At 38.0% G+C, this 25,923-nt stretch overlaps 1 protein-coding gene across 1 annotated transcript; it reads right to left on the bottom strand.

Moving 5' to 3' along the window:
• Positions 1 to 10,014: 10,014 nt before the first annotated feature.
• On the bottom strand, positions 10,015 to 22,009 carry LOC148035589 (uncharacterized). Its single transcript, XM_087678978.1, has 4 exons — positions 21,753 to 22,009; positions 11,787 to 11,892; positions 10,716 to 10,864; positions 10,015 to 10,628 (listed from the first exon to the last, which is right to left on the bottom strand). The coding sequence occupies exons 1-4, from the start codon at positions 21,957 to 21,959 to the stop codon at positions 10,533 to 10,535; spliced, it is 558 nt and encodes a 185-aa protein (XP_087535104.1). The 5' UTR covers positions 21,960 to 22,009; the 3' UTR covers positions 10,015 to 10,532.
• Between the last annotated feature and the right edge of the window lie 3,914 nt (positions 22,010 to 25,923).

The raw sequence follows: 25,923 nt of genomic DNA, 5'->3' as shown, positions 1-25,923 counted from the left end.
TAATATCATGCTGACTAATTCTGATGACGACTACGTACTTGCAACTTCTTCTCTTGATGCTTCGAAGGTGACTAATGCCTCGTCTACCTATGCTTAATGTTGGTTGTTTGATTTAGGGGATTCATTTTATGTCACCCCTCATCAAGAGTGGTTCCACTCCTATCGCAGCATGACAAGATCTATCAAATTGGGAAATGACCTGGCCTTGGATATTATTGGTATTGGAGATGTCCACAATTGCAACTTTCTTCAAGCTACATGTTTACTTTGCATGATGTACGCCATGTTCAGGATTTAACTAAAAGCTCACCTTTGGCTGGGAAATTGGATGATGCAAGTTATGTTGTATTTTTTGATGATTCCTCATGGAAGCTTACCTGTGGAAATCTTATATTGGCATGAGGTGCTAGGTCTGGCACTATTTATCCCTTACTTGTATCTAGATATGTCAACCATGTTTTGGCAGTATGCCTATTGTACCACATATATCATTATGACATCATCGCCTTGGACATATGTCATTAAAGGAAATGAAAATTCTTACCTATTTACAATATCTTTTGTCCCTTGACTATAAGTATTTTGATTCTTGTGATCACAGTCTTTATGACAGACGGACTCATAACTCACATAAGAAGTCTGGCATTATGCACACGGGTGAGCCTCTGACTCTTGTTCATTCTGATGTTTGTGGACATATGCCCTACAAGTCATTAGGTGGTACGCAGTATTTTGTTACTTTCATTGATGATTACTTACAGAAGGTATGGGCATATCCCATGAAGTAGAAATCAAAAGTCTTGGCTACCTTTTAGTGTTGGCTTGCTTTTATTGAGAACTAGTCTTAGTATATGTTAAAATACCTACACTTTGACAATGGGGGTGAGTACGTATCTAAGGCCTTTGAGAAATTTTGTGATGAGAGGGGTATTAAGCATTAGTTGATTGCCATGTACACCCCATCCCAGAATGGTTTGGCTGAGCGTATAAATAGAACAATTCATGAGCGAGTACATAGTATGCTTAGCCAGGTAGGCTTACCATAGCACTTTTGGGTTGAGGCAATTACCATTGCCATACATTTGTTTAACCAATCCCCATACACTAGTTTTGAGATCAATTTGCAAAGAAGAAATGGTTTGGAAAACCTCTATCTTATGCTCATTTGCATATCTTTGGTTTTGTCAGGCTTTCTACCATGTCCCCAAGGACAAGTGTAACAAGCTAGATCCTAAGTCTATGAAATGTATCTTTCTTGGTTATGGGGATGAGGTGAGACGGGCTATCACCTATGGGATGTGCAAGCTTGAAAGGTCATCCATACCCATGATGTTGCCATTTCCATGAAGAGAAAATGCATAAGCAGCTTGAGTATGTTGTTGAGGTATAAAGGATGATATTTGAGGAGAAGCCTCTTATTACTACACAAAAACTAGACAACTTGTAGTAGCTAATACTCCAGTGGTCCAAGACCATGATGTTAGATAGGAGGTATAGGCGCCCCACAACCTATTTTGCAACAATCTATTAGAGATAGACATTAGTGATCGATTTGCACCATCTATGTATTATGTTATGGTGATAGATGCTAGTGAGTCTCTTATCTATGATGGGGCCATGCGCAGAGATGATAATCACTCTTGGGAGAGGGCCATGCAGTCAAAGTATGTCTCTTTGCAAAAAAATCATACATGGGATTTAGTCCCTTTGCCTAGTGAAAAAAGTGCTTAGCCATGCAAGTGGGTATACAAGTTGAAGAATACCCTTGGATGCCCTAAGCCATCCTATAAGGCGAGATTGGTTGCTAAGGTTTTAAGTAGGAGCTTGGTGTTGACTTCGATGAAGTCTTCTCTCCTGTCGTCAAGATAACTATCCTATGGTTGGTTTTGGTGTTAGTTGCACAGCTCGATGTAGACCTCTATCAGAAGATGGATGTCAAGATATCTTTCTTACATGGAGATTTGCATGACGAGATTTATATGTAGCAACCTAAGTGCTTTGAGAAAAAAGGTAGAGAACACCTAGTGTGCAAGTTGAGAAAGAGCCTTTATGGCCTTAAGCAAGCACCTAGGAAATGGTACTATAAATTCAATGCTTTCGTGCATTCCCACGGATATACTTGTAGTGATATGGATTTCGTATTTATATACGAAGAAGGCAAGTGATTGCAACCTTACAATTTTGTTATGCTATGTTCATGATATGTTGATTATTGGGAGCACTCATGAATGAGATGAATACCTTGAAAAATCAACTCAAGAAGAGCTTTGAGATGAAAGACATGGGATAGGCCTCACATATTCTTGGAATGTGCATCACACGCGATCACTCCAAGGGTCTCCTTTACTTGTCACAAAGAAGTACATCCATAAGGTTCTTAAGCAGTTTCATATGCAAGATGTTAAGCCTATTGGCCGTCATTTACCTTCTCATGTGAAGGTTAGTCGTGTCTATTGTCTGCAGTTTGATAAGTAGAAGGCAAGTTAGCTAATATCCCTTATGCATCTACAGTGGGCAATTTAATGTATGCCATGATAGTCACTCATTGTGATCTAGCATTTATAGTACGAGTTGTGGCGCGTTATATGGCTATACCTTGCATGCAACATTGGGATGTTGTAAAGGGTATCATGAGGTACCTTAAGGGCACTATAAATATGTAATTACGTTATGGTGGTTAGGATACAAGAGTCATGGGATTCATTGACTCTGATTATGCAGGACATGCAGATAGTAGAAAGTCCACCTCTGGCTATGTCTTCATATTTGCTAGGGATGTTATTTCTTGGATGTCTAAGGTGTAGAAATGCACGGCCCTATCCATTACAGAGACAAAGTATGTTGCATCCACTAAGGCTTACAAGGAAGCTCTCTAGTTAGGCCGTCTACTTGTAGACCTTGGTATTACTAATGTGGTCCCTACACTGCATTCAGATTCTATGAGTGCCACTCAGTTAGCTAAGAATCTAGTCTTCAGGGTGCACTATCAATTCATCAAGGAGGTGATAGAGGACAAGTTTATTGAGCTTGTCAAGATCTCGATCAACGAGAATCCTACAAATCTACTCACTAAAAGTCTCTCAGTGGAATGTTCTGCCTTCCTTAGAAAGATAATAAGTGCAAGATAAGATGACGTCTATTCCTCATCCTATTGTACTTTATATACATTTGTGCTTTGTCACTTTTTTCTTGTTTTCACCTCTCACTAGGGACACACTCACCTTTAAGTGGGAGCTTATTGTGGGTAAAGGCACTTCTGCCTAACCACGTGTGTATTCATTACACTAACAATACATGCATGCCTATATACTACAAGTGGCAGGTGCCCATCACTGTCACTTCATTCTTTATTATTTCAATGGTATTTGAATAAGGGAAGGCTAGTCACACATTATGGTTATTGGAGTTCTCATATATAATGTCTCTCTCTCTTGCTCTCTTGCTCCATTCACCATAGCTCTTGCTTTGCTCTTGCTTCCACTTGTGTGCTTCCACTCGGGCTCTACCTTTCAAAGGCTAATAGCTTAGAAGTTTGAAAATACAAGGGCAAAGAGAAATAAGATAGCTATGAGTAGAATTCCCACCATCTCCACCAAAACTAATGTGAAATTCTACAAATAGGAGTAAGAAAATAGCTCCACTACCTCTATGTCTTTCTTTCTTTCAAGAGAAATAATATAGGTGTGAGTAGAATTCCCACCATCTCCACCAAAACTAATGGGAAATTCTACAAATAGGAGTAATAAAATAGCTCCACTACCTTTATCTCTTTCTTTCTTTTAACTAGAGAGGACATACATTCAAATTTAGGTCAATGACATTGCATATCTATATTCTCAAGTGCTTTGTTTTTTAATATTTCATGAGATTTCACTTTGTTTTCAATGAAATGATTGGCAAACATAAATTTTATATTACTTATATGTATAAGTGATAAACACTCAAATAAAGCTATCAAAAGTTTAGTACACTTCTTTCTTGTAGCTCGTGTTGTCCTCTTTTTCGATAGTACCTTGCAAAAGAGGAAAAAATTTTCAAGAAGTCTTCAAGATTGTCATGAAGGAGACTAAGGAGGGAAGAGGAGAGCATGAGAGAGAAAATAGGAGAGAGAAATAGTAGAATGAAAGAGAAAATGATAGAGAAGCCATGAAAGCTTGCAAGAGTTGAAGAGATGAAGAGACTGGTTTCAATGTTTCTCAATATTGAAAATGTTATAAGTCTCTTACATCTTGTACCAATGTCAATGTGACAAGATACTTATTTTTTCAAATGTATCTGATATATTAATCTTTCCAATTCCTTACATTCCATCCTTACCCTAAGATTTTTTCCCTCAAAAGAAAAAGAAAAGTTATTATAATGGTTGGAACAATGGATATGATAGAGTAATGCTTTGTTTTGTAGTCTTACAAATTATACAAAAATGTTTGGGAAAAATCAAAACTTTGGTTGAAATAAAGACTAAAATAGAATCCTCTTTAGTGTATAGCATCCAAATGTCTTCAAAAGGAATCTTGAGTCACATAGACTTCATGAAAGAGTGTCTACAGATAGCTTGCTATATAAACAAACCCTACTGGATAAAATTTGAAATAAATTTCCAAGGGCTGGTCCAAATGAGGTGTGCCACATATCAAAATAAATGTCTTAAAGAGTACTTTCAATCTATATAGGTGGCACTCTATTGTTTAGGTGATGTTTGCACCAAGATAGGCCCAACTATGACTAAATCTCAGCCAAGAATGCATCCTAAAGGTACAAAAACTCTTCCAATATAGATGTGAACCTCCAAGAAACCTACTCAAGTGGTAAACCCTTCCACTTAATCAAATACTCAATTATGGGCTTGGCATGAAGCTTCTTTTCTCACTCACCTATGATCTGCTCACATATTGTATAAGGTCTTCTTCATCACTAGCCAGTAGGCCATCCACATAATCAACCTGAGTGCCAAAGAAAGATTTAAGTTGGCTAATGTGGATCATGTAAGCCAAGTCTCCTATGCAGTTAAGAATCCTACATGATGGAGTAGCGAAACTTAGGGACTTTCAAGAACACCAACTCTCCTACCTGGAACTCCATAGATCTCTTCTCATCAACATACATCTTCACCTACTCTTAGGCTTTTTTAAGATTCACTTTTAATTGTTGAAAAAGGTTTTGCATTCACTCCAACTTTTCTTTTCCATGAGGATTAATCTTCTCACTGAAGAGGAATGTAGGAAGGGGCACTTTATAGCCATACAAGACTTTAAAGGGAGAAAGTCCAATACTACTGGCATGGGTAGAATTATTATAGGTAAGCTTAACCAAGTGTATCCAAGCATCCATGCATGCTACACATCATGATAGAAGTGTCTAAGATAGGTCTCCAACCGCTTGTTGACTCTTTCTATCTAGCCATGAGTTTGCAGATGATAGGCTTTAGATGGAGTTAACTTAGTGCCCATATAGAGATGAAGATTACCTTCCAAAAATTACTGCTAAATGTAAAAGTCCCTATCGTGAACAATAACCTACAGTAATCCATGAAATTTGAAGATATGCTCCATAAACTAACTAGCCACCTATGATGTAGTAAACTGCATCTTTGTGGGATTGAAATGGGCTGAAACTTTACATACCCACATTCTAGAAAGAGAATCAACCACTATATTATCATTTCCCCTTGTATGTATAATATCAAAGTCATAATTCTTCAATGTAGCCACCATCTATACTAAGTAAGACTTGAAACGGAGAGGAAATACTTAAGGATCTTATGATTACTCTTAATCTTGAATCGACTGCCATACAAATAATGGTGTCGCTACTTAGTTGCATGGAGAATAGCCAACATTTTCTAGTCATAGGCATTCATAGCTATATCTTATTTGTAAGCTTGCAACTCTCAAAAGCAATAACACCATGCTTCTGTAGCGATATGGCACCTATGCCTCTACCATTGGCACCACACTATATAGTAAGCTCCTTAGAGTCTAGGAAAACTAGAATAGAAGCAAAAGTGAGTAGATTCTTTAACTGATTGAAGCTTTTATCTACAATAGCATCCCAAAAGAAGCCTCCTTTTTCAATCTATCAGTTCAAAGGAGCTGCAATGGTCACATGATGCTTAATGAATTTGCACAATAAAATGATGACAAACCAAGAAATCCTCCAATAGAAGTAGTATTTACATGTGTTCGCCAATCTCTAACACATTGCACCTTTTTGTGATCAACCTTGATACCCTCCTCACTAAAAATGTATCCTAAGTATTCCACCTCCTTCTACATAAAAGAGCACTTCATCCCCTTAGTAAAGAGTCTGTAGTGTCTCAACACATCAAATACTCCTCATGTGCAAGAGATAGTTCTAAAATGATCTATAAATAAGGATATCATCAAATAACACTAAGACAAATTTGAAGAGGAATAGCTATAGTATGTTATTCGTCAAGCTCTAAAAAGTGGCTAGGCGTTAGTCAACCCAAACACAGCATAACCAAGAAACAGTAGAAACCATGATCAATCTTAAAGATTTTTTTCACCTCATCACCCTCTCTCATGTAAATTTGTTGGTAACCTGACCTCAATTCTATCTTCATGAAGTACTTTGCACCCTTGAGCTCATCTAGCAAACATTCACTCTAGAAATAGGATACTTGTTCTTCACCATGATCTTGTTAAGATCTCTATAATCTATGCACATCTTGAAAAACCCATCTTTTTTCTTTACCAACAAGATCAGTGAAGCATAAGGTGAAGAAATAGATTCAATGAATGACATCTCCAATAGCTTCTTGATTTACTTGGAGACCTCTTTATGCTCACATTTAGACAACACGTAGGGTGGCTTGTTCATTGGTTTTGAGTGAGGCTCCAAGTCATTAGAATAATCAATTGCTCTCTTAGGAGGTAATGCTATAGACACCTAGAATAAATCCCTATACTCCTAAAGAAGAGCTTTCAATATTGAATCATTTGCTAATTATTTGGATTGATCTAATACATCTTTATTTAGGTGTAATATAAATATTTGTGAGTGCTTTTTGAACTCCTTCTTGGGCTACTCTGTAGCAATAAGCTGAAAATCTAATTTATTACGGATTCCCCGTAAATGAACAAGTTGTCCATCACTAACAAACTCCATATATAAATATAAGAAATCCATAGTAATATTGCCAAACATCATAAACCAATCACATCCTAATACTACATCTATGGGTTCCATTTCCAAAGCACTCAAGTTCACTTTTGCCTCACAATTTTGAACCAAGTATATGTGAACTTGCAAACACATTTGGGTGCTGATTTCTTATTCACCATTGGCTACTTGTACCTTAATAGACTACTATAAATCTATGGGAAAACATCTCAACCTATCAATAGTTGACTTATTCACAAAACTATGGGTATTGCCATTGTTTATCAAAATGAAAACATTTTTTCCATGGATGCTATCCTTTATACAAAGTGTATTAGGGCTTCTATAACCTATCCAAGCATCTATAGAGATAGAGCAAAGTATGGTAGCAACGATGTGTGAATTAATCCCACCCGAATCAAATGGTACTTTCCTACCTGAGTCAAAAAGAAAGCCACTTGATGGGTCATAAAGCTAATCCTAATTAAAATCCTCATCATAATCTTCGTTTTCAACATACCCTACAACATTTGAATCATCAACTTCTTCTTCTTCTTCTTCTTCCACATTCTCAAGGACAATCATATTATAATTGTCTTTGCATTCTTGAAAGTGTACTTTGAAGCACAATCAACTATATACTTTTCCCTGCTGCATTTAAAGCATAGACCCTTTTCTTTCCTCTCTCTAAAGGGATCCATGGATATAAATTTATCTCCACCACTTCTTGTTGAATTATTACAAGGCCTATTGTCTCTTGCTTATGCTCTATCTTAGGGCTAATTGTTGCCTTAAAGTTACATTAATGTCTTGAAGCATTAAAGAGCAAGCATGTAAGGACTTTAAGGATACCAAATGTCATGCTAGATCCACCAAATTTTTCCTAAAGTTACCCTATCTATTTATAACCTTTCACTATTTGAATGGGAACTGATTAGTAACATCCTTCCTACTTTTTTTAGCATATCATTTAGTTAGTTCTAAGTGCCTTCTTCCTAAGGTTTTGCATACTTAACAATATGAATTTATACATGGCTGGAAAATACAAGCGCTAGTCCTTAATCTTGTGACTGTGATTGACTAAGTGGACAATCCACCCTCCTAGTCAATCTGAACTTTGGGCTTATAGCAAGGTGGATTGGGATTTTATACTAACTACACTCAAATACATTGGCTTTTACTGCAAGTTTGTAAGTATGGTTAGCATTCTTTTCACCAATGCCTCAATTTGTGTGTAAATAAATGGAGTGCTCTATAAAACTTTTGGCTTGAGAAGATATATTTGCCAAGGGTGTATAGATCTATAATTGCATTGGGAAGCTCTATCCACCAAGGGTGTATAGATTTATCGAATAACCAAAGTAGTGAAAGTAAAATGATCTTCATATAAATCTATCCTCTTATTACAAGGATGTATCACAACTCTTATTAAAAGAATTGCAACCTTGGGTGGACAAAGCTGGATTTTGTTCTATTGTCATAACTAAGGTGGTCCTATTGGGAGAAGGCAACAACCTTAATAATGGGCATGTTGCTGATATGTAATGTAGTTCATGTTGTTTTATTTTATGTGCTCTCTCTCTCTCTCTCTCTCTCTCTCTCTCTCTCTCTCTCTTAGGAGACATGGCACACATAAAATACAAAAACATCCTTTTAATAGGGGTATGGATTTATATGAAGAGCATTCTATTTTCACTTCTTTGGCTAGTTCAATTATTTTATAAAACAATTGTGTGTGTGTGTGTGTGTGTGTGTGTGTGTGTACACGATAGGTTTCCACCCCATTTGGATCTTACTGCACAATGTACACAAAACCGTAGCGGTTTCAGATTGTATATAAGCACACACAGTAGATTATACCGTTATAGGCATTGTTAGCTCATTTAACCTCAGATGCTCACTCATTCACGAGAGGATATTGTATGCTCCAAATAATGTCCATTATTGTTTACAAGTAGAAATGTACAAGGAGAGTTATCTATTTCTCAAAAAAATTTCAAGACTTGATCATTCAAGTATTTAGGTGACATAAAGAGTCTACTATTTTTGAAATTTTATTTCAGAAATACTATTCACTATTTTGAAAGCTCTTCGAGGGTCTTTTCAGCGTAATATTTAAAGCAAAACACCATCTTAATCTGCTTGCTCGATGTCAACTACCTTTGAACGCCATCTCAAGATAGTGTGAGATACATGGGCCCTCCAGCAGGAGTCTAATCATGGAAATGCAAAAGGAGGGAGTGCTACAGAAAGAACCCAAATCACGCAGGCAAAGCAATTGCACGCTAGAGAACCTAAAAAAGGAGGACCTAAAAAAGGAGGATTACAGGGGTGTGGAGAGTTGCTCCCTCCTTTAGTGTAGTGCTTTCTTTGGAGGGTGGTAATGAATAAGCTCCCCACAATAGGAAGGCCCGAGAAAACGAAGCATGTGTTTTATGCAAGAGAGAAGCAAGAAAGAGAATCTCTCCTTTGATATGGAGGTGCAGAGAAGTAAGATCAGTCTTAAGGCAGTTCAGGAGTGGGACAACAGAGCAGGATTTGACGATAGGATAGATATCGATTTGGTCCTTTTTGGGGAAAGCAGGAATCTCGATGAAGAAACAATAACGGTTTGGAACTAGAACAAAGCCTGCATCGACACCCAAGGACTCGTGGCTGCAGCTTCGGGAGGAGATACTTCCAATTTTGAGAAGTCCAACAGTACGAAATCCTTAGCATACTTCTCATGAAACTAAGAAGTGCAAGGCAATGCCTGGAAAGTGCCTTTAAGACTGTACATACTTTTCGTTCCTAATACTATCGGTGTATTATTTACCTAGTAGAAGTACGAGAAAAAATGTGTGTCTGTGTGTGTATGGTACTTGTCAATAACTATGTCAATTTCTCTATGTTTGCTTCCCACTTACATACATAGATGCCCGTCGCAACATACATAGATGCCCGTCGCAATTTCAAATTGTAAACTTGAAGCTTCCTCTCACACTACAGACTTCATTACTTTCAAAATGAAGTTACAGGATGGTAAATTTTAAAAATGTGTGGGTGTGTTGTAGTATGTGAGGTATGAATTGGATGGATATGGTTGAATATGCACAGTGCACCGTGTTTTTCCACTGTTTCTGACATTCTTTTGGGTTCAGGATCATTCTAGCGTTGGAAATTAGCAAAACACTGAACGTCTTGCTGGAAAGAAGAGGTTGTCTGTGGGTGTATGGTGGGCATGTGTGTTTTTTGTGTGTGGGGTTTTGAGGGCTTGTAGACCAACTGCTTGAGTCAGTCAGAAATGCAGCTGCGCACCTACCTCTCATCACATCTTGCCCTAAATCGTGGCTAGCACTACTTCACGTCACATTTTCCCTAGCTGCTTCAAGGCTTTTGACTAACAACACACAAATACTGTCAACAACTCAATCCTTCTTTTGTTCTGCCAGAGTTGTGTGGTATTTCCACTCTGCTCTTTTCCATTTGATCGTGAGGATCAGTAAAGTCAGCAGACTGTTCATCTACACAGAGGAATAAGAACAATGTCAAATCAGCCTAAAGTTGCAATAGCCGCTTAAGAAATTATTCACACATATTAGCCAGCTCACCAGGATGATACAACAAATCGAAAGCAGCGGCCCTGTCCACAATGCAGAAAGCAATATGCCACGATGGTCAAAATATGGCCGCCGTGCAAAAGATTCCCAATGATGTGCCAGTAACAGGTTGATCCTGTCTGTGAAGTAGACACCAAAAACTGCACACACAGTCCAAGTCAAAACAAATGAGAAGACAAATCTCTCCATCAGACACAACTTCTGCTGGATTTAGGCCATGTATCTTCTAATTCTTATGATCATTGGACACCAGCAGTAGAAGTCGGTCATGTACTATCCTAGTGCATAGAAGTATTTCTGAGTCATTTCACTTCTTCCAAAAATGGTATACTCTTGACACCAGCAGTAGAAGTCTGTCATGAACTATAATCTATACACTTCCTGGTGCATAGAAGTATTTCTGAGTCGTTTCACTTCTTCCAAAAATGGTATACTCTTGACCCATTTATGAGCACCAAAATAATAGAATTGTCTAAAAGGAGCTCAAACATGGTTGCTCACAAACCAAAAAGTCTCTTCTATCAAAACATCCAGACAGAGCCAATCTCGCATGCTTCAGATAGATATTGTTATAGTCTATTTCAGGCTTGCAGAATGGCCTTTAGAGAATGAATGAACGTCACCTTTGAGCACTACAAAGAAAGCACGAAAGCTTTGGATATTCTTTTGGACAAGAGTGATTTACAAGGACCTTATCTAGCTGATGAACAAGATATCTGTATATCAACTGGTTTAGTCTGATGTTGCATTTTGGCAGCAAGCAGCATCTTCAGCAAGGTTTTTGAAACGCATAACAGGAGCAATCAGCAGCCGTATGGAATAGGATTTAGCAACTTGGCATGGCTAAATCTTAGTGTGTAATTCTGGCCTGATCAATCATCAACAGTGAGGAGGCTCCTTGGATTCAACCACAGGGTGAGTAACAGCCCAAACTAAATTTGTAACAAAGACAACAAGCACACAACCTGGTTGACCTGCATCCTAGATTTGCTTCATGTTTTTCCTGCAAAGAGTAAAACTATCAACTTTACATTGCGAGCAAAATTTACAACATGGCCTCACCAGCAAAAATAAAGAGAGTCATTTGTATTATGTTGTTATTCCTCGTGAAGATGGATGTAAGAGCCAATATGGCATAAAATATACATAGCAATATCACCCATGTTTCCTGCAAAGGGGATCAGCACAAAACTCAATGTCAGAGCGTAAAATAACAATGAAAAATATTACAGATTTCAAGGTAATTTGAGAGCAGCCGCAGGTGAAATCTACTCTAAAGTGAAGCAAGAGGAGTACATTCAAAAAATCATCAATCGCGTAAGGATCATCACACATCTCTCATTTGTCAGGCATGTGCAGCACTGAATCTGCCTGCCCCAGCCACCATCCCAAGACCCAAAAACCCGTACACATCAAGCTCAAGACCCAAAAACTTTGAACACTCCAAAGAACATGAGCATGACTATACTTTGAGCTATCCAACTCGATCAATTATCACCATGAAATTGCAAGGTACAGAAAGTGAGATATAGCATCACAACTATAGGGACACATCACTATCAATGACACATGTCCGATTCTAGATGCCACTTGTCAATTTTCTACAAAAAGAAGCATCTAAACATTCTACTCTAAACATATCTAAACTAATTGAGAATTAGATATTAGCTGCTAGAGACAAAATTGTTCCTTGCAAAACTCGGAAGCTTTTGACAAACAACATTTCAATTAAAGTAACTTCCAAAAAAAGTAACCTCTTAAAATTTAGGAGTCGCCAAAGTTTGGATCCAAAAGAGCTTCATTGCATAGATGCACCAATTCATGCTTTGTTTCTTTGATCATGAGCATCTAGTTTCGCCTTCAAAAACCACTCATTATGCAAGCTCCTAGTCAATTTGACCACCGGAGCGAAAAAATCCTGGTCATTTGGGCTTTCTAGTCAAATGTAACTAACCCAAACCAAACTTTTAGTTCCTCTTGGGCATCTCATCCATGACAACCCAATTGTAACTACAAGGCATTCTAGCCATTGATCACTCTTGAATGAAAAGATGAGCATTGAACTGTATTTTTTAATTACTCGAACAATATACAAATCTCTATGAGTATCAAATTAATATGAATCATTGAGTCAATGTATCTCAACAATATTGATATAACTCATAAGTTGCAAGTAGTTCTCGTTAGTCTTTGAAATACTCTTCTAGCATGCATTTAGAATCTAAATGAACATAATTTTTTAATTTCAAAACCACCTTTCTATAAGCATTCCTTCCCCATTCACTCCCAAGTGAAAAACTATTTATTCTAGTAAAAGTATCTCTTCCTATTTATCTACTTCACATGGATCCTCTACTATATGTTCCTATGGTGGAGGCCCTTCATAAGGCTTCAAAAGATGAATATGAAAAGCATAATGAATTCTTCAATCCTTAAGAAGTTATGACTTGTAACAAATATCATTAATCTTTTCATTGTCTTGAAATGGCCCATATTTTTTTGCTACAAACTTAGTGACTGGCAATAATGGCTTGTTAGAGTTTTTTAGACAAGCTTTGTCAAATTTCAACCATGCCCAATTCCTTCTTGAAAAACAAAGTGAATTCTATGCTTATTTACTACTTTCTTTTGTTGTTCTTGAGATCTTTGAATGGCTCTCTAACTCGAGCAAAAGCTATATCATATCACGTACAAACTCATGGCTTGAAATAATATATCCCTCTCCTTTGTTCTAAGAATAGGTAAGTGGTTTACCATACATGATCTCATAGTGTGCTTCACCTCAGACGCATGAACTATGTAGGCATACTATACCAAGGGTAAATACTTACAACATATCTAGTATTATGAGATTGGTTCTTTGACTTTGACCATCTATTTGAGGATGATAAGGAGAAAAAGTAAGCTTCATACCCAATTTTTTCCCAAATGATCCTTAAAAATTTTTCCAAAGCATACATGAACCTCACACTAGTGCAATCAATATGATGAATCATGGACAATGAAACCAGTCTTCATTCCATAGAGGGGTGATAATTACTTGATTATAACTTAATTACAGCAAGGAATAATTAATGAAATACTGAAACACAATCATTTACCAATCAATCTTGTACATTGGACACCCTATTGACCCCAAAACTGACGCCTCTTTCGGTATTTCTTTATCTTTAATTGCAATTAAATTCGAATATAATGGGATTCCTTCAATTCCCTTTGCAAACCAAAAGCCCCTTGCTATCAATAATGACCAACAAGTTTTCAAATTGATTTGCCCCTTAATTTGCTCAAACAATTGGCCTTCACCAACTCCTTGAGAAATGAAATTTGCCCTAAATTCGAATGTTGCATGGTCCCTTGCTTAAATCTTGCCGAGAATTAATTCTCAAGCCTAAAAATTCAAGCCTCGAGGCTTCAATCAATCTTCTAGCACACTTTTTGAGATCAAATCCCAATTTTTGTCGTAAATTAGAGTTTACAACAAAGAAAAATACAATTTCTCAGCCTCCATGGATTAGAATGCTAAGTAAGAATCTTTGAAGTAAAGCTAGGAAATAACTAGAAAATGAGAGAGAATGCTTAATAGAGAGAAAATTCAAACTTTCATCACAAGAAAATGAAAGAAATCAACTGTTGCCCTATCTAGACAACCATGAAAGCTCTCTCCATTGATGAAACCACCAAATATAATATTTGTTTGGGATACAACAAAGAAAAAAACGATTTCTCAACCTCCAAGGATTAGAATGCTAAGAATCTTTAAAGCAACGCTGGGAAATAGCTGGAGAATGAGAGAGAATACTTAATAGAGAGAAAATTGAAACTTCCATAGTGAGAAAATGAAAGAAATCAATTGTTGCACTGTCTAGACAACCACGAAAGCTGTCTCCATTGATGAAACCACTAAATATGATATTTCTTTGGAAACAACCCTCAAAATGCTATCGCCTACTGTTGTAGTCTCTTTAGAGCATATCACCAGCTCCCGAAGAGTCTCTTGTTAGCTAGAAATGGCATGTCAACTTTTGTAGCAGATATAGTAATCTTCTCTTTGTCTCTCTCAAGTTGCACAAGGTTGGAATGACTCTCTCTCTCTCTCTCTCTCTCTCAAAAACATCCTTTCCACTAACATGGACAAGTTCTACCAAGTGGCAACCTTTTAATTCCATTTTTCAATGTCGTCTATATTATTAAACTAATTTTCAACCTTAATATTCTTAAAATCAATTTAATAATTATTTTAATGCCCAAAAATTTAGTTTGACTAACCAACAATTAAATTGACTAGACCAATTCATCTCCCAAGAGTTCCTAAGTCTTCTTTAGCCCTCGAATTGGCATTCAATACCATTGAATGCTAAATCCCTAGAGTCACCAACTAATACTTATGGCTAATAAAATGTATTAGCTCAATTTCCAGCAGTAGATACAATGTAGTATCTGTGCAACATTACTTAAGACAACTTTTGCCTTTGACATCAACTGATTTCCTTGGATCCTTGGCTCGTAAATATGAAATAATCTTAATTGCATTTCACATGTGCAACACATAAACATTTGACTAAAAATTAATCGAATTGTTAAGTAGAGCAAACAGAATTTCAAGTCCTCATGACAACCCTTCCCCTTGAAATCCTTGCACAAAGTACTACATTGGAATTTCTACAAGGCATCATATTAAAGACAACATTGACACTGTTGCCAAACCATGCTACTGTCAAACACATACAGAAAATTATCAGTGGGCATAACATAGCATAAGACTCACCAAGAATCTTAAGGACATTGTCAAAATATCATGGGATACATCCATTGCTCATGAGCTCAACTTATCTAGAAAAGCTAAACCATAATATAGAATAAACCATAGCTGAAACATCAACGATATCATAACACACACCACTATCCATACAATTCAGTTGAATACCACTAAAAATTAATGACCATTTACTACAAATCAATATAATATAAACAATCTGCAACAATCAAAAACCAATGATCCAATGTTGATCATAACTAATGCTACATCGTGCATAAAGTGATGCAAATGTATAGTTCCAAAGCTGCAAATAATAAACTGCATGATATGTATACCAAACATAGTAACTAGTATACTAAATAGTGATCCCTTGGCAAACATGCTATCAACTAGAGTACCTTGTATATATGCTAAATACATCCAAGATCCACTACATCTAGAGCTGTCCATTACTAAGGAGTAGAGGTGCTAGCTCCTCACGAGCATCAAGTAATACTTTGAACCCCTACTCTGCTAAACATAACTATATCCAATCCAAAGTCAGCTCTAACTGGAAAGCATCAAGGTAAAGCTACAATAACTGAGAATGATTTGCCAAGTCATCCTCCTCCATCCATTTGGTATCCATTGGTGAATAGTTTTGAAACTTCACCAAATACTATTTGGAAACATTATCCCTAATCTTTCGTTCTTGAAATTTTAATTTGGTCCAATTCGAGAATTGGAATTCTCTAAGGAAAAAGAATTAGTTTTTTACAAATCTAGAGAGTTCTTGTACTAGTGTGTGCCAATATCTAATCAGATACCGATATCTCATCCAACTTCTCAACCTCTAGGTGAATTTCAATAGATACATACTCTAGCACATCACCATAGAAAGGTCTCAATAAGCTCACATGAAAGGCATTGTGTATCCATCAATGTGGAGGCAATTTTAGCCTATAATATACATCAATGATCTTCTCCAACACTTGAAACAGCCCATAGTATCTCATAATTAGCTTTGGATACAATCTCTCTTTGCCCTTCATCTTTTTAGCCTTGCCTTTTCAAAACGCAACAATGCATAATTACCCTCTACAAATAGCAAAGCATGTCTATAACAATCGATTGCACTCTTTTACTTATCTTGCAATCTTTGAAGTGCATACTTAATTTTCTCATACGTTGCATCCATGCTCTCCACATAGCAATCAGCCTTAAAGATTTTATCTTTATGTGCGAAATAGGGGGTATTTTCTTATCACTCTCTACCACCTCAAAAGGAGCCATACCAGTGGAAATATGCACAATATTATTGCATGCAAACTCAATCAATGGCAAATACCCTTTCCACTACACTTTGTGATTTAATACATAGCACTTCAAAAGATACAAAACTGTGGAGTTATGTCAATAAATAGGCTGCTGCAAAAAGGGTACACTTGCTGCATTTCCATGATAACCAGCACTATCAGATACATCGACATGACTAGCACTAAATCCTTGTGCTCTAACAGTCCCAAGGGGTGCAAATATATTTCCATGTGGCCCACTTTGTGCCCCAAGCATCATGCCTATGCTGCCATACATGGGATTGTATATTCCACCTGACATACCCAGATACATTGGGTGTTGAAAACCATGCATTGGCTGCTACTTACCATAGGGATTTGTGCCATTACAAGCACTTTAGTCTCCCAAATTTTCAACACTAAGAACCAAGCAAGAGTAGGCCCTCATAGCTTGCCCAGCAAGGATCCAACACAAGTAGAGAAACATTGGACTACCATGGAGTCCACAAACCATATGAGATCTCACGAGCAGAGTATGACCTCATCCGTATGCATCAAGTTCAATAACACCTAGAAGGTAAACTTGATTATTCTCCTTTAGATTTGGTGCACAAATCTATTGATTTCACAGAAATATTGGAACCTCCACTTGGGACCAATCATTCTATCAAAGAAACTAACAGTCTAACCACTAAGGCAAAGTGATGTGTAAACTAAGCATAAACAATGCCTCATAGCAATGATACACCACATAATACTCATATGAAGCATGCATCAACTACAAACCACATGTAACTTATACAATTATACTTCTCTTCCATCACCTGAAAATGTACATTGTATATCATCCATGTATCCCCTACACAACATCCAAATGTACATTATGTATTCCATACATGTCAGTGACCTTGCAAATATACAATTTCAAAGCCTAGGTACAAACCATACACATTTGCATACCAACCCACAGTGACTAATACATTGAATAGTGATCCCAATGACAAAAATATTGTCAGCATATAGCACCCTAGATGTAAACCAAGTACATCTGAGATCCAATACATAACTAAGTTGTCCATCACCAAGAAATTGGATGTGCAACCTCCCCTTTAAGTATCAAGCAACACTTACTTTGCTAAACTTGAACAATCCAAAGTCAACTTTAAGTGAAACTCATCAAGGTAAAGTGCAACACCGACGATCTACTAAATCGCCCTCATCCATCCATTTGCATCTATCACTAGGTGAAACAATACTGAAACTTCACCAAGAAGCGCATTGAAACTTTACCTCTTAACTCTTCATGCCCCAAAATTTGCACTATGTACTAGGCCTTTTTCTCTTTGAAGCCTGGAGATCCTTTATACTTTCACATTGCTATAATTCTACCTTAACCAACATGAAACCTCACATCCCATTGACCAGTCCCTCATGTGTAGCTAACATACTAGGAGCACCATATGTATTACGAAACATTCTTATTTGTTTACTTTGAACCATTGCAGTGTAACTATGCATGGGAATTTATATAATATCGACCATACCAAGATATATTTTTCCATACATTACATGCATTACTAGCTGCATTTTTCCTTATGACTAACTCTATACAGAGCATTTGAATGACCAGCATTAATACCATTAGTCCCAGACACCATGGACTGCATTTATGCATTGCCAAGCATGCTACCTTGTGCCCCAAGCATCATGCCAATATTACTATACATAGGATTTTGTATCCACTTGCCATACCCGAATACATTGAACCTTACACACTATGCATATTTGGCTGCACACCAAATACATTTGGTCCTTGCATCCTCATGACTGAAGCATCACCAGCCATTGCTTGGAACACTAAACCACTACCAAATTACCCCAAGTGCACTTCATTGGCATGCATGCCTTGCTATCCATAACCCAGTAATTTAGCACTTTCAAGTTGGCCTTAAATATGCATCAATTGCTCCATTGGCACCATTTTCTTATGCTCATTACCCACATTTGAAATAGCATGCTGCTACATTGACTCTTCCTTTCTTCGGTACATCCCACTGTCCTGATGCTCTAGAATACAATGTTCTCTCCGTGGGTGCTACTTGGAGTAGGAGGATGCTTGGGTGCCAGGGAGCTCTGGCCGTAAATCTCTTGCCTCCGGGTCCTACACAAGAGGCGGGATTGGATCTCGAGGCCCGCATACTAGTCTACTAGCCATTTGCAACCTAGAGAGGTCCCCAACCTCTGGTGACCCTTAGATTGGCATTAATTAATTAATTAATTAATTAATTAGTGCTAGTTATCTTAATCAAATGTTATCAGCAAGATTGAATTCTCAAAATTTCACAACTACTTCATCAAGCAAACCATTATAAAAATGCAATGCAGAAATATACGACCTTATCTACTACTGAGACGGTACATTGCAACCACCGAGGCTTATAAGGAGGCCCTATGGTTAGGCTATGTGGTAGCAGACCTTGATATGACTATGACTCCTACATTGCATTCGGACTCTATGAGTGCCATTCAATTGGCACGTAATCCGGTCTTTCCTATGAAAACCGAGCACATTGAGGTCCATTATCACTTCATCATAGAGGTGATTGAGGATAAGCAAATACAATTTTTCAAGATCAAAAAATATTGCCCAACAAAAGAAATTGATGGCTGCAAATAAATACATTGTCTGTGGACAAGAGGAGCACATGGCAAATGGCTGCTCTAATAGGCAACAAGCTAATAATGCTAAAAACAAAGATGATTAAAAGGGAAAAATACCCAAAACCACTACTTATTTGGTCCTACATGTACTTAATGATCAGCCCAATGGTAATGCAACGGAGCTATGCAAAGCTTGGGGTATAGTCAGGAATGAGCATGTATTGATTTTCTTTAACCGGGATACTCATGCAAACTATATCTCCATGGCCAAGGCTGTCAATTTAGGCATCAGAGAGAATGAGATGGACCCTATGGAAGAGATTGGTATAGCATGTAAGGATCATGCAAAACTTGTCTCGAGTTCTGTGAACAACAAAGACTTTTTCATAGCAGCTTTGAAGGGTTATGATGTTTAGCTTGGTATTTCTCGGTGCTACTATATGCATACAGTGATTTATGACAAAGAGATCACTCTCCAAAATAAAGACAAAGTACATACTTTGGATGTAATGCTTAAAGGAAAATTTGTTCTGGTTGTATCCGCTTACTAGTGTTTACAAAAGATGAAAATGATAATGAAACTATGGATAGTATGCCTAAGTTAGACAAAGATCGCATCACAATTTTGAAATAGTATCCCGATTACTTATCACACTCATTACCATGGCAACTACCACCTAAAAGGCCTTTAGCAACATGCCATAGATTTGATACTTGGCAATAGCTCTCCAAATAAGACACCATATAGAATGAATGCAGCCCAACAGGTATCTAAAGCTAAATATTCATTATTATGGGCCCTTCCACTTGTGGAAAAAGTCATGTAATATGGTGTATAGGTTGAAATTGCCTCCACATTCAAAGATGCATAATGCTTTTCATGTTAGCTTGTTAAGCTCTTTTCATAAGCACGTGCTAGAGGTTGAGTAGATAGATAAGATATTGAGTAGATTTTGGCACATAAAGAAAGAAAGTTTAGAAGTTATTTTCAAATGCTACTTGGTAAAATTTCAAAATTATTCACCTATGGATGTGAAATGGATGAAAGAGGGTGACTTGCCAAACCATCCTCAATTGTTGCAGCTTTACCTCGATCCATTTCAACTTGGACCGGGCTCCTTTAGATCCAAGAGAACGAAAGGTCCAAAGTACCACCTAATACTCGAGGGGAAGGTAGCACTTCCACTCCTCTAGTAATGGACAGCTCATGCAAATAGTGGATCTCGGATACACTCAATCATACATTTGCATTGGTTATCGGTAGTTTTCAGCTAATGTCAGTTGCACATGAGTATCGTGCGATGCCATTGAGTTGACAAGCATGGTTTATGCTCAGTTATGCTTTACTATGTTGTGATGGTCAAAACAGTGTTGCTTTTTTGCGGATAATGGATGCATCCAATGTGGTCCTGACAGCGATTATAGTTCATTTTAGTGAATTATGATTTGGCTCCATAGGCAATGTGGATGGGCAGTGGCCCCTTAATGGGCAAGGATAAAAGAATATTTAATTTCCAGCCATTAATTAATTGCTGGAAATTAAGTCTAGAGGCTGAGTTTCACATGAGAAGGTGTGCCACTTGGCAACCAGGGAGAGAACCTGCCTGGAGGAAGACTGTTTGGGGGCTGGCTAAGACTATGGAGGTCCATTCTTGGGCTTATAGATTTATAGCATCTGGAAGCACTGTTGGGGACTACTTGATAAAGTAACAGTTCCCTGTTTGTTGTCACAATTTAGCATATGAAAAAAAGGATTGTCTAGTTTATGTTCCACAGATTTGTACGGTCAAATCACTATGCGGTTCAAGGATTCTAATCTCATACAATTCAATTTTGTTTACTCAAACGAACAATAAGGACTGAACTTACTCCATTGAACAATTTTGCCAATAATATGGTGCATACTAGATCAAATGCAGGAATCTCGTAGATCATACTGCATCAAGGATTGTAATTGAAATTTTGCGGCACTTAGGTCATTAGACTTTATATTTCGATTTTGGACTCTATATTTCGATTCTGTTGTACTTGGATATTGGACTATTTTCCCAATAATAAGGTGCATACTGCATCAAAGACTGCAATCCCATAAATGGCATTACATCAATGATTATGACTGTCATTTTTCTGTGCTTAGGTCATTCATTCAGCTATACATCTCGAGTTTCCTGCACTTGATATGCTGAAAAATTTTGTGAGTGACGGATACTTACACCCATAGAATAGAATAAAGAATCATCATCACCATCATCTCTCTCTCTCTCTCTCTCTCTCTCTCTCTCTCTCTCTCTCTCTCTCTCTCTCATATACAATGTGCAAAGACAGAGATAGTACCGTCCAATCTATGGCATCAGCGAAGGGGACCGTCAAATCACGAGCTTTAATCGCCACGGCCGCAAGCAAAGAAGTAGCATCTCTGCACAGGACTCTCAGAAGCTGTTCAAGGCGCTGTAGCAGGCTATCAGCAACGGCTGCTTCTGATGAAGGTTCATATGACGACACCATGGCGGGCAAAACGTCGTCAGTGGCATCCTCGTCCATCTCGGGCAGACGCCAGGATCGATCCCCAAAATGTTTTTGAAAAGGTACGAAGAATATATTCACTATACTATGTATTCTTCTACACTTTATTATACTATATAGGGTAAAGGGCCTCGTCTAACAATCTTCTATTATAATTTTTTTAAGTGAATTTTTTAAATTTCTTTTCAAAGTCAAATTTTTATGTCATTGTAATTTAAAGAAAAAATATTGGGATATTTTGATATTTTTATCAAGTACTAGTAGTCATAAAAAAGGTTTATAAAAGAGTGAAAGTGAGGGGTCAACATAGTGACTCAAGGATGCATTGCTTTAAGGTTTTACAAAATTCAAAATATAAAAAAAGTACATGGCTCAATTATTTGACTCACATTAAGTGTATTTGTAATTTTAAAAATGTATATTATAGTGTTAAATAGTTTTTAAACTATATTAAGTGTATTTGTAATTTTAAAAAATTATATTATAATGTTAAATAGTTTTAAAAACTATATCTTGCTTGCAAAATTGTCACTCAATTGGAGTGAGGTGAGCTTTCCTTTCGGGGGCATCACTTTATTGGCCCATTTACCCTATTATTTAGCACTTAGCTTTGGGAATCTTGATCCAACTAGAAGTCTCCCAAGCTTATATGGCACAATGAAGATAAGTTTGATATTCAAGAAATAAAGAAGACTTTTTTTTAGAGGGTGAATAGGGCTTATATTTGTTTACATATAAATCTCAATTGAATACACGTATAACCATGTGCACGCGGACGCACACATACACATGCATATATATATATATATATATATCTTAAATTCAACATAGGATAGGATCATAGAAAGGGGGAAAGTGAATCTTTGAAAAATCGTATGTATATCTTACTACTATATTATTTTGGTTAAGGTTCGAAAATGTAACGTGTCCACTAGTATCATCCAGGACACGTCTTAGCAATCCATCGGAAAGGATGTCTAGAAAGCTCCGCCCGGCACTCCCATGGAATGTTACGGGATTTGCGATCTAGGTCTTCCCGCGTCTGCCACATAGCGGAAGTATTCTGGTCGTTCCCACTTAGGATCGACCGGAATTAGGGTTTTCCTGATTGGTCATTACTTAACAACTAGCGTCGGACCCAAGCGAACTACTTTACGCAGAAACGCCAGGTCCGAAGTGGATTCACGCTGCACTTGGTTCAAGGAGAATGGGAAATGAGAGGGATGCAAAGCTCAACCTCTCTGCCATAAGGCATAGTCCCATTCCGTTCCTCTAAAACAGTGTAAATCGGTTAAGACATAACTCTAGGTTAACGCTTTTGTTGTTCGTGTCCTTTGACGATCATCCCGCTATTCTTCAAGATTTGAGAAAAGTTCCCGGCTAACCGGGACCACCCAACCGTAGGACGGACCCATGGCCCATCCTCTGCACTTTTCTCGATTTGTTTTAGTTATGTAATTATCTAACACATTAATTTGACATGTAACAATCAGCTTCTTTAATTAAACCGTTAAGCACTGGTTCCTTCACGTAATCTTATCACGTGACATAGAAAAACAATATCAAACAAGTTCTTTATTAACATATCATCATATTTATCTTTGAAATACAAGGAGTTCCGCCCGTAGGCTTGTCCATAATCCGCCCGAAGGCTATCCAGTAATCCACAGGGATCACTATTCCAAGCTTCCACCCGTAAACTAGTATGCGGGCCTCGAGATCCAATCCCGAGTCACGTTAGCCTCCTGTGCAGGACTCGAAAGGCAAGGGATTTACGGCCAGAGCCCCCTGGTTAGGGTCAGGCAGGCAGTCGGGGGTAACTGAAGCTGCCTCTCCCTTCAGGCCTTCAACCTGAAGTATAGATATTCTTTTAATTTGTAATTCATAAATCAAACAGTGCTCTAAAATCTCTAGCAAGCACAAACACTTCCATTAACCGATCTTGTTGTTGGCAAACTGCTAAGGAATGATTCTTTCCTTTCGAATGCATCAGCACTCGTTCCAGGGTGTCTTGCAACTTGGCAAGATCCCTTATATTCTGGGTTAGGGCGTATCCTATTACCCCAACTTGGTCAACCCTAAAGTTCATTGGATACTTTTGTTTCCGGTTTTTAACCTTCCTTATTCAGAAGGATATCAAAGGATACATCCTTTTGCAAGATAACTTGCATAAGGATCCGCCATCCTTGTTGAGGATATTTAACCTTTCTTCTTGTGAATCAATCACAAGACTATATGACTTCGTACTTGCTGTGCAAGTCCTGCATCGTAATATACGATGAAACAATCCGTTTTAGTTTCTTTAAGCTGACGTTTGTCGGACCTAGGGTCTCTTTTTAAGAACCTCAGGGACAAACCCTAGTTCATTTACATTTACGATTTATTGACCCTACAATCAGGGAAGGTAGGCAAGTATTTAAGGTATAAACGTTTCTTGGTTTTTAAATCATTCCCAAGGCATATTTTGCAGCATAGGTATTTCTAAGTTTACATTAATTCGGTTAACTTTTAGAATGTAATATTGAGATCACCTCGGCACGATTTGTTATCCTTGTGACAATTGATTTTTCAATCCTAAACTTTATTGCTTTGAGGTTAGGTAAATTCAATTAATCTTCCTTTTTCCTTGCGAACGAAACTCATGCCAAATAACAATCTTTTCCTTGCTAAGATATGCAGTTAGCAATGATAACTTCCTAGAGTTCAAGCAACGTAAGAAACCTTTCATGAATTTCATCTTCTATGATGATTCGTTGCAAAAAAGAATAGGGGTTAATGGTGCAAGATGCAGTTTTTATACCTTCAAGATTTAACCGAAATATACTACTATAGTAGGTAGATAATCTTGCTTGTAATTCGTTTCAATACATGATGCTATTTGAAGGAAACTATGTTTTATACATTATCATTTTTGCATGTTCAGTTAAACTAAACTTCTTCATCGTAAATAACTAGGACAAAATATATCTTATCCCTAACAATTCATCTTGCATGATTGAATTAAAACCGATATAAAACCAAGAAGGAAAAACCTGGTTTTGGGGTGAGATATCCACATGGATACCGGGAGATGACCCTCCCGCAGCTACTCCTTGGACTTTCTTAGGCGGCATTGCAGTTGTGATCCTTCGGATGTGAAGGCAGCTTTTACTCTCCTTTTCGGATTTCCACCGTCTCTCTTTCGAGGCAAGGAGCCGTTTAAAGGATTGACCACGAGAAGGGGTAATCAAACCTTTAAGGTCTTAGCTTCTTCGGAGAAGGAAAGGTTTATAAAGCCTAAGAAGGCCCTATAGGGTATATACACGGCAAAAAGGTTATGGGTGAGTGTGGCTTCGCAACCATATGAACCTTGGGAGAACTTTGGGCTTTGGGGTAAAAGGTATAGGAAGGGGGATTTTTGGAGAGGTTTTGGGACACGGAGTAGTAAAGGTTTTAGGGATTTCAACCCGTAGTGATAGGGGAAAGGTGAAGGGTGAAGGCTTATAGCACGGGGGGAGAGGGAAAAGGGTGTGTAAGGAAAAGGGGACACGGGGTTAGAAAGGGCTTAGGGGTTTAAAAACTGAGGGGGAAGGGGGGGAGGGGGGGGGGAAGGGGGGAGGAAAAGGGGGGAGGAAAAGGGTGAGTAAAAAGGGATATAAGGGGGGTGAAAGGGTTCTAAGGGAATAAAACCGAAACCGGGAGGGGGGGGTGTGAAAGGTAATAAGGCTATAGGAAGGGGGGCTTAAGGAGCCCCCCCTTAGAAGCTTCTTGAAGCTTCTGTAGCCACGTTGGGGGGGGGGGGGGGAGGGAGGGGGGTGAAAAAGTCTGGAGGCAGTAGCGGCTCGGCTTTATCCTTCTCTCCACACGCGCAGGGTACCGCCTTCTGACCGCAGCTCCTCGCGAGCCTCTCGCAGGCCCAGCTCAAACTTCCCCCCTTTCTTCCTTCCTCCACACGCTCGGTAGTATGGCAGCATCGACGATCGTTCTCACCTCCCCCTCCACA

The sequence above is a fragment of the Lygodium microphyllum genome, chromosome 5 (assembly GCF_053477565.2).
Source record: "Lygodium microphyllum isolate KBCC chromosome 5, Lygodium_microphyllum_v1.1.10, whole genome shotgun sequence".
Lineage (NCBI taxonomy): Eukaryota > Viridiplantae > Streptophyta > Polypodiopsida > Schizaeales > Lygodiaceae > Lygodium > Lygodium microphyllum.
Note: the sequence above shows the minus strand (reverse complement) of the source record. Positions and strands in the feature narration are given on the sequence as shown.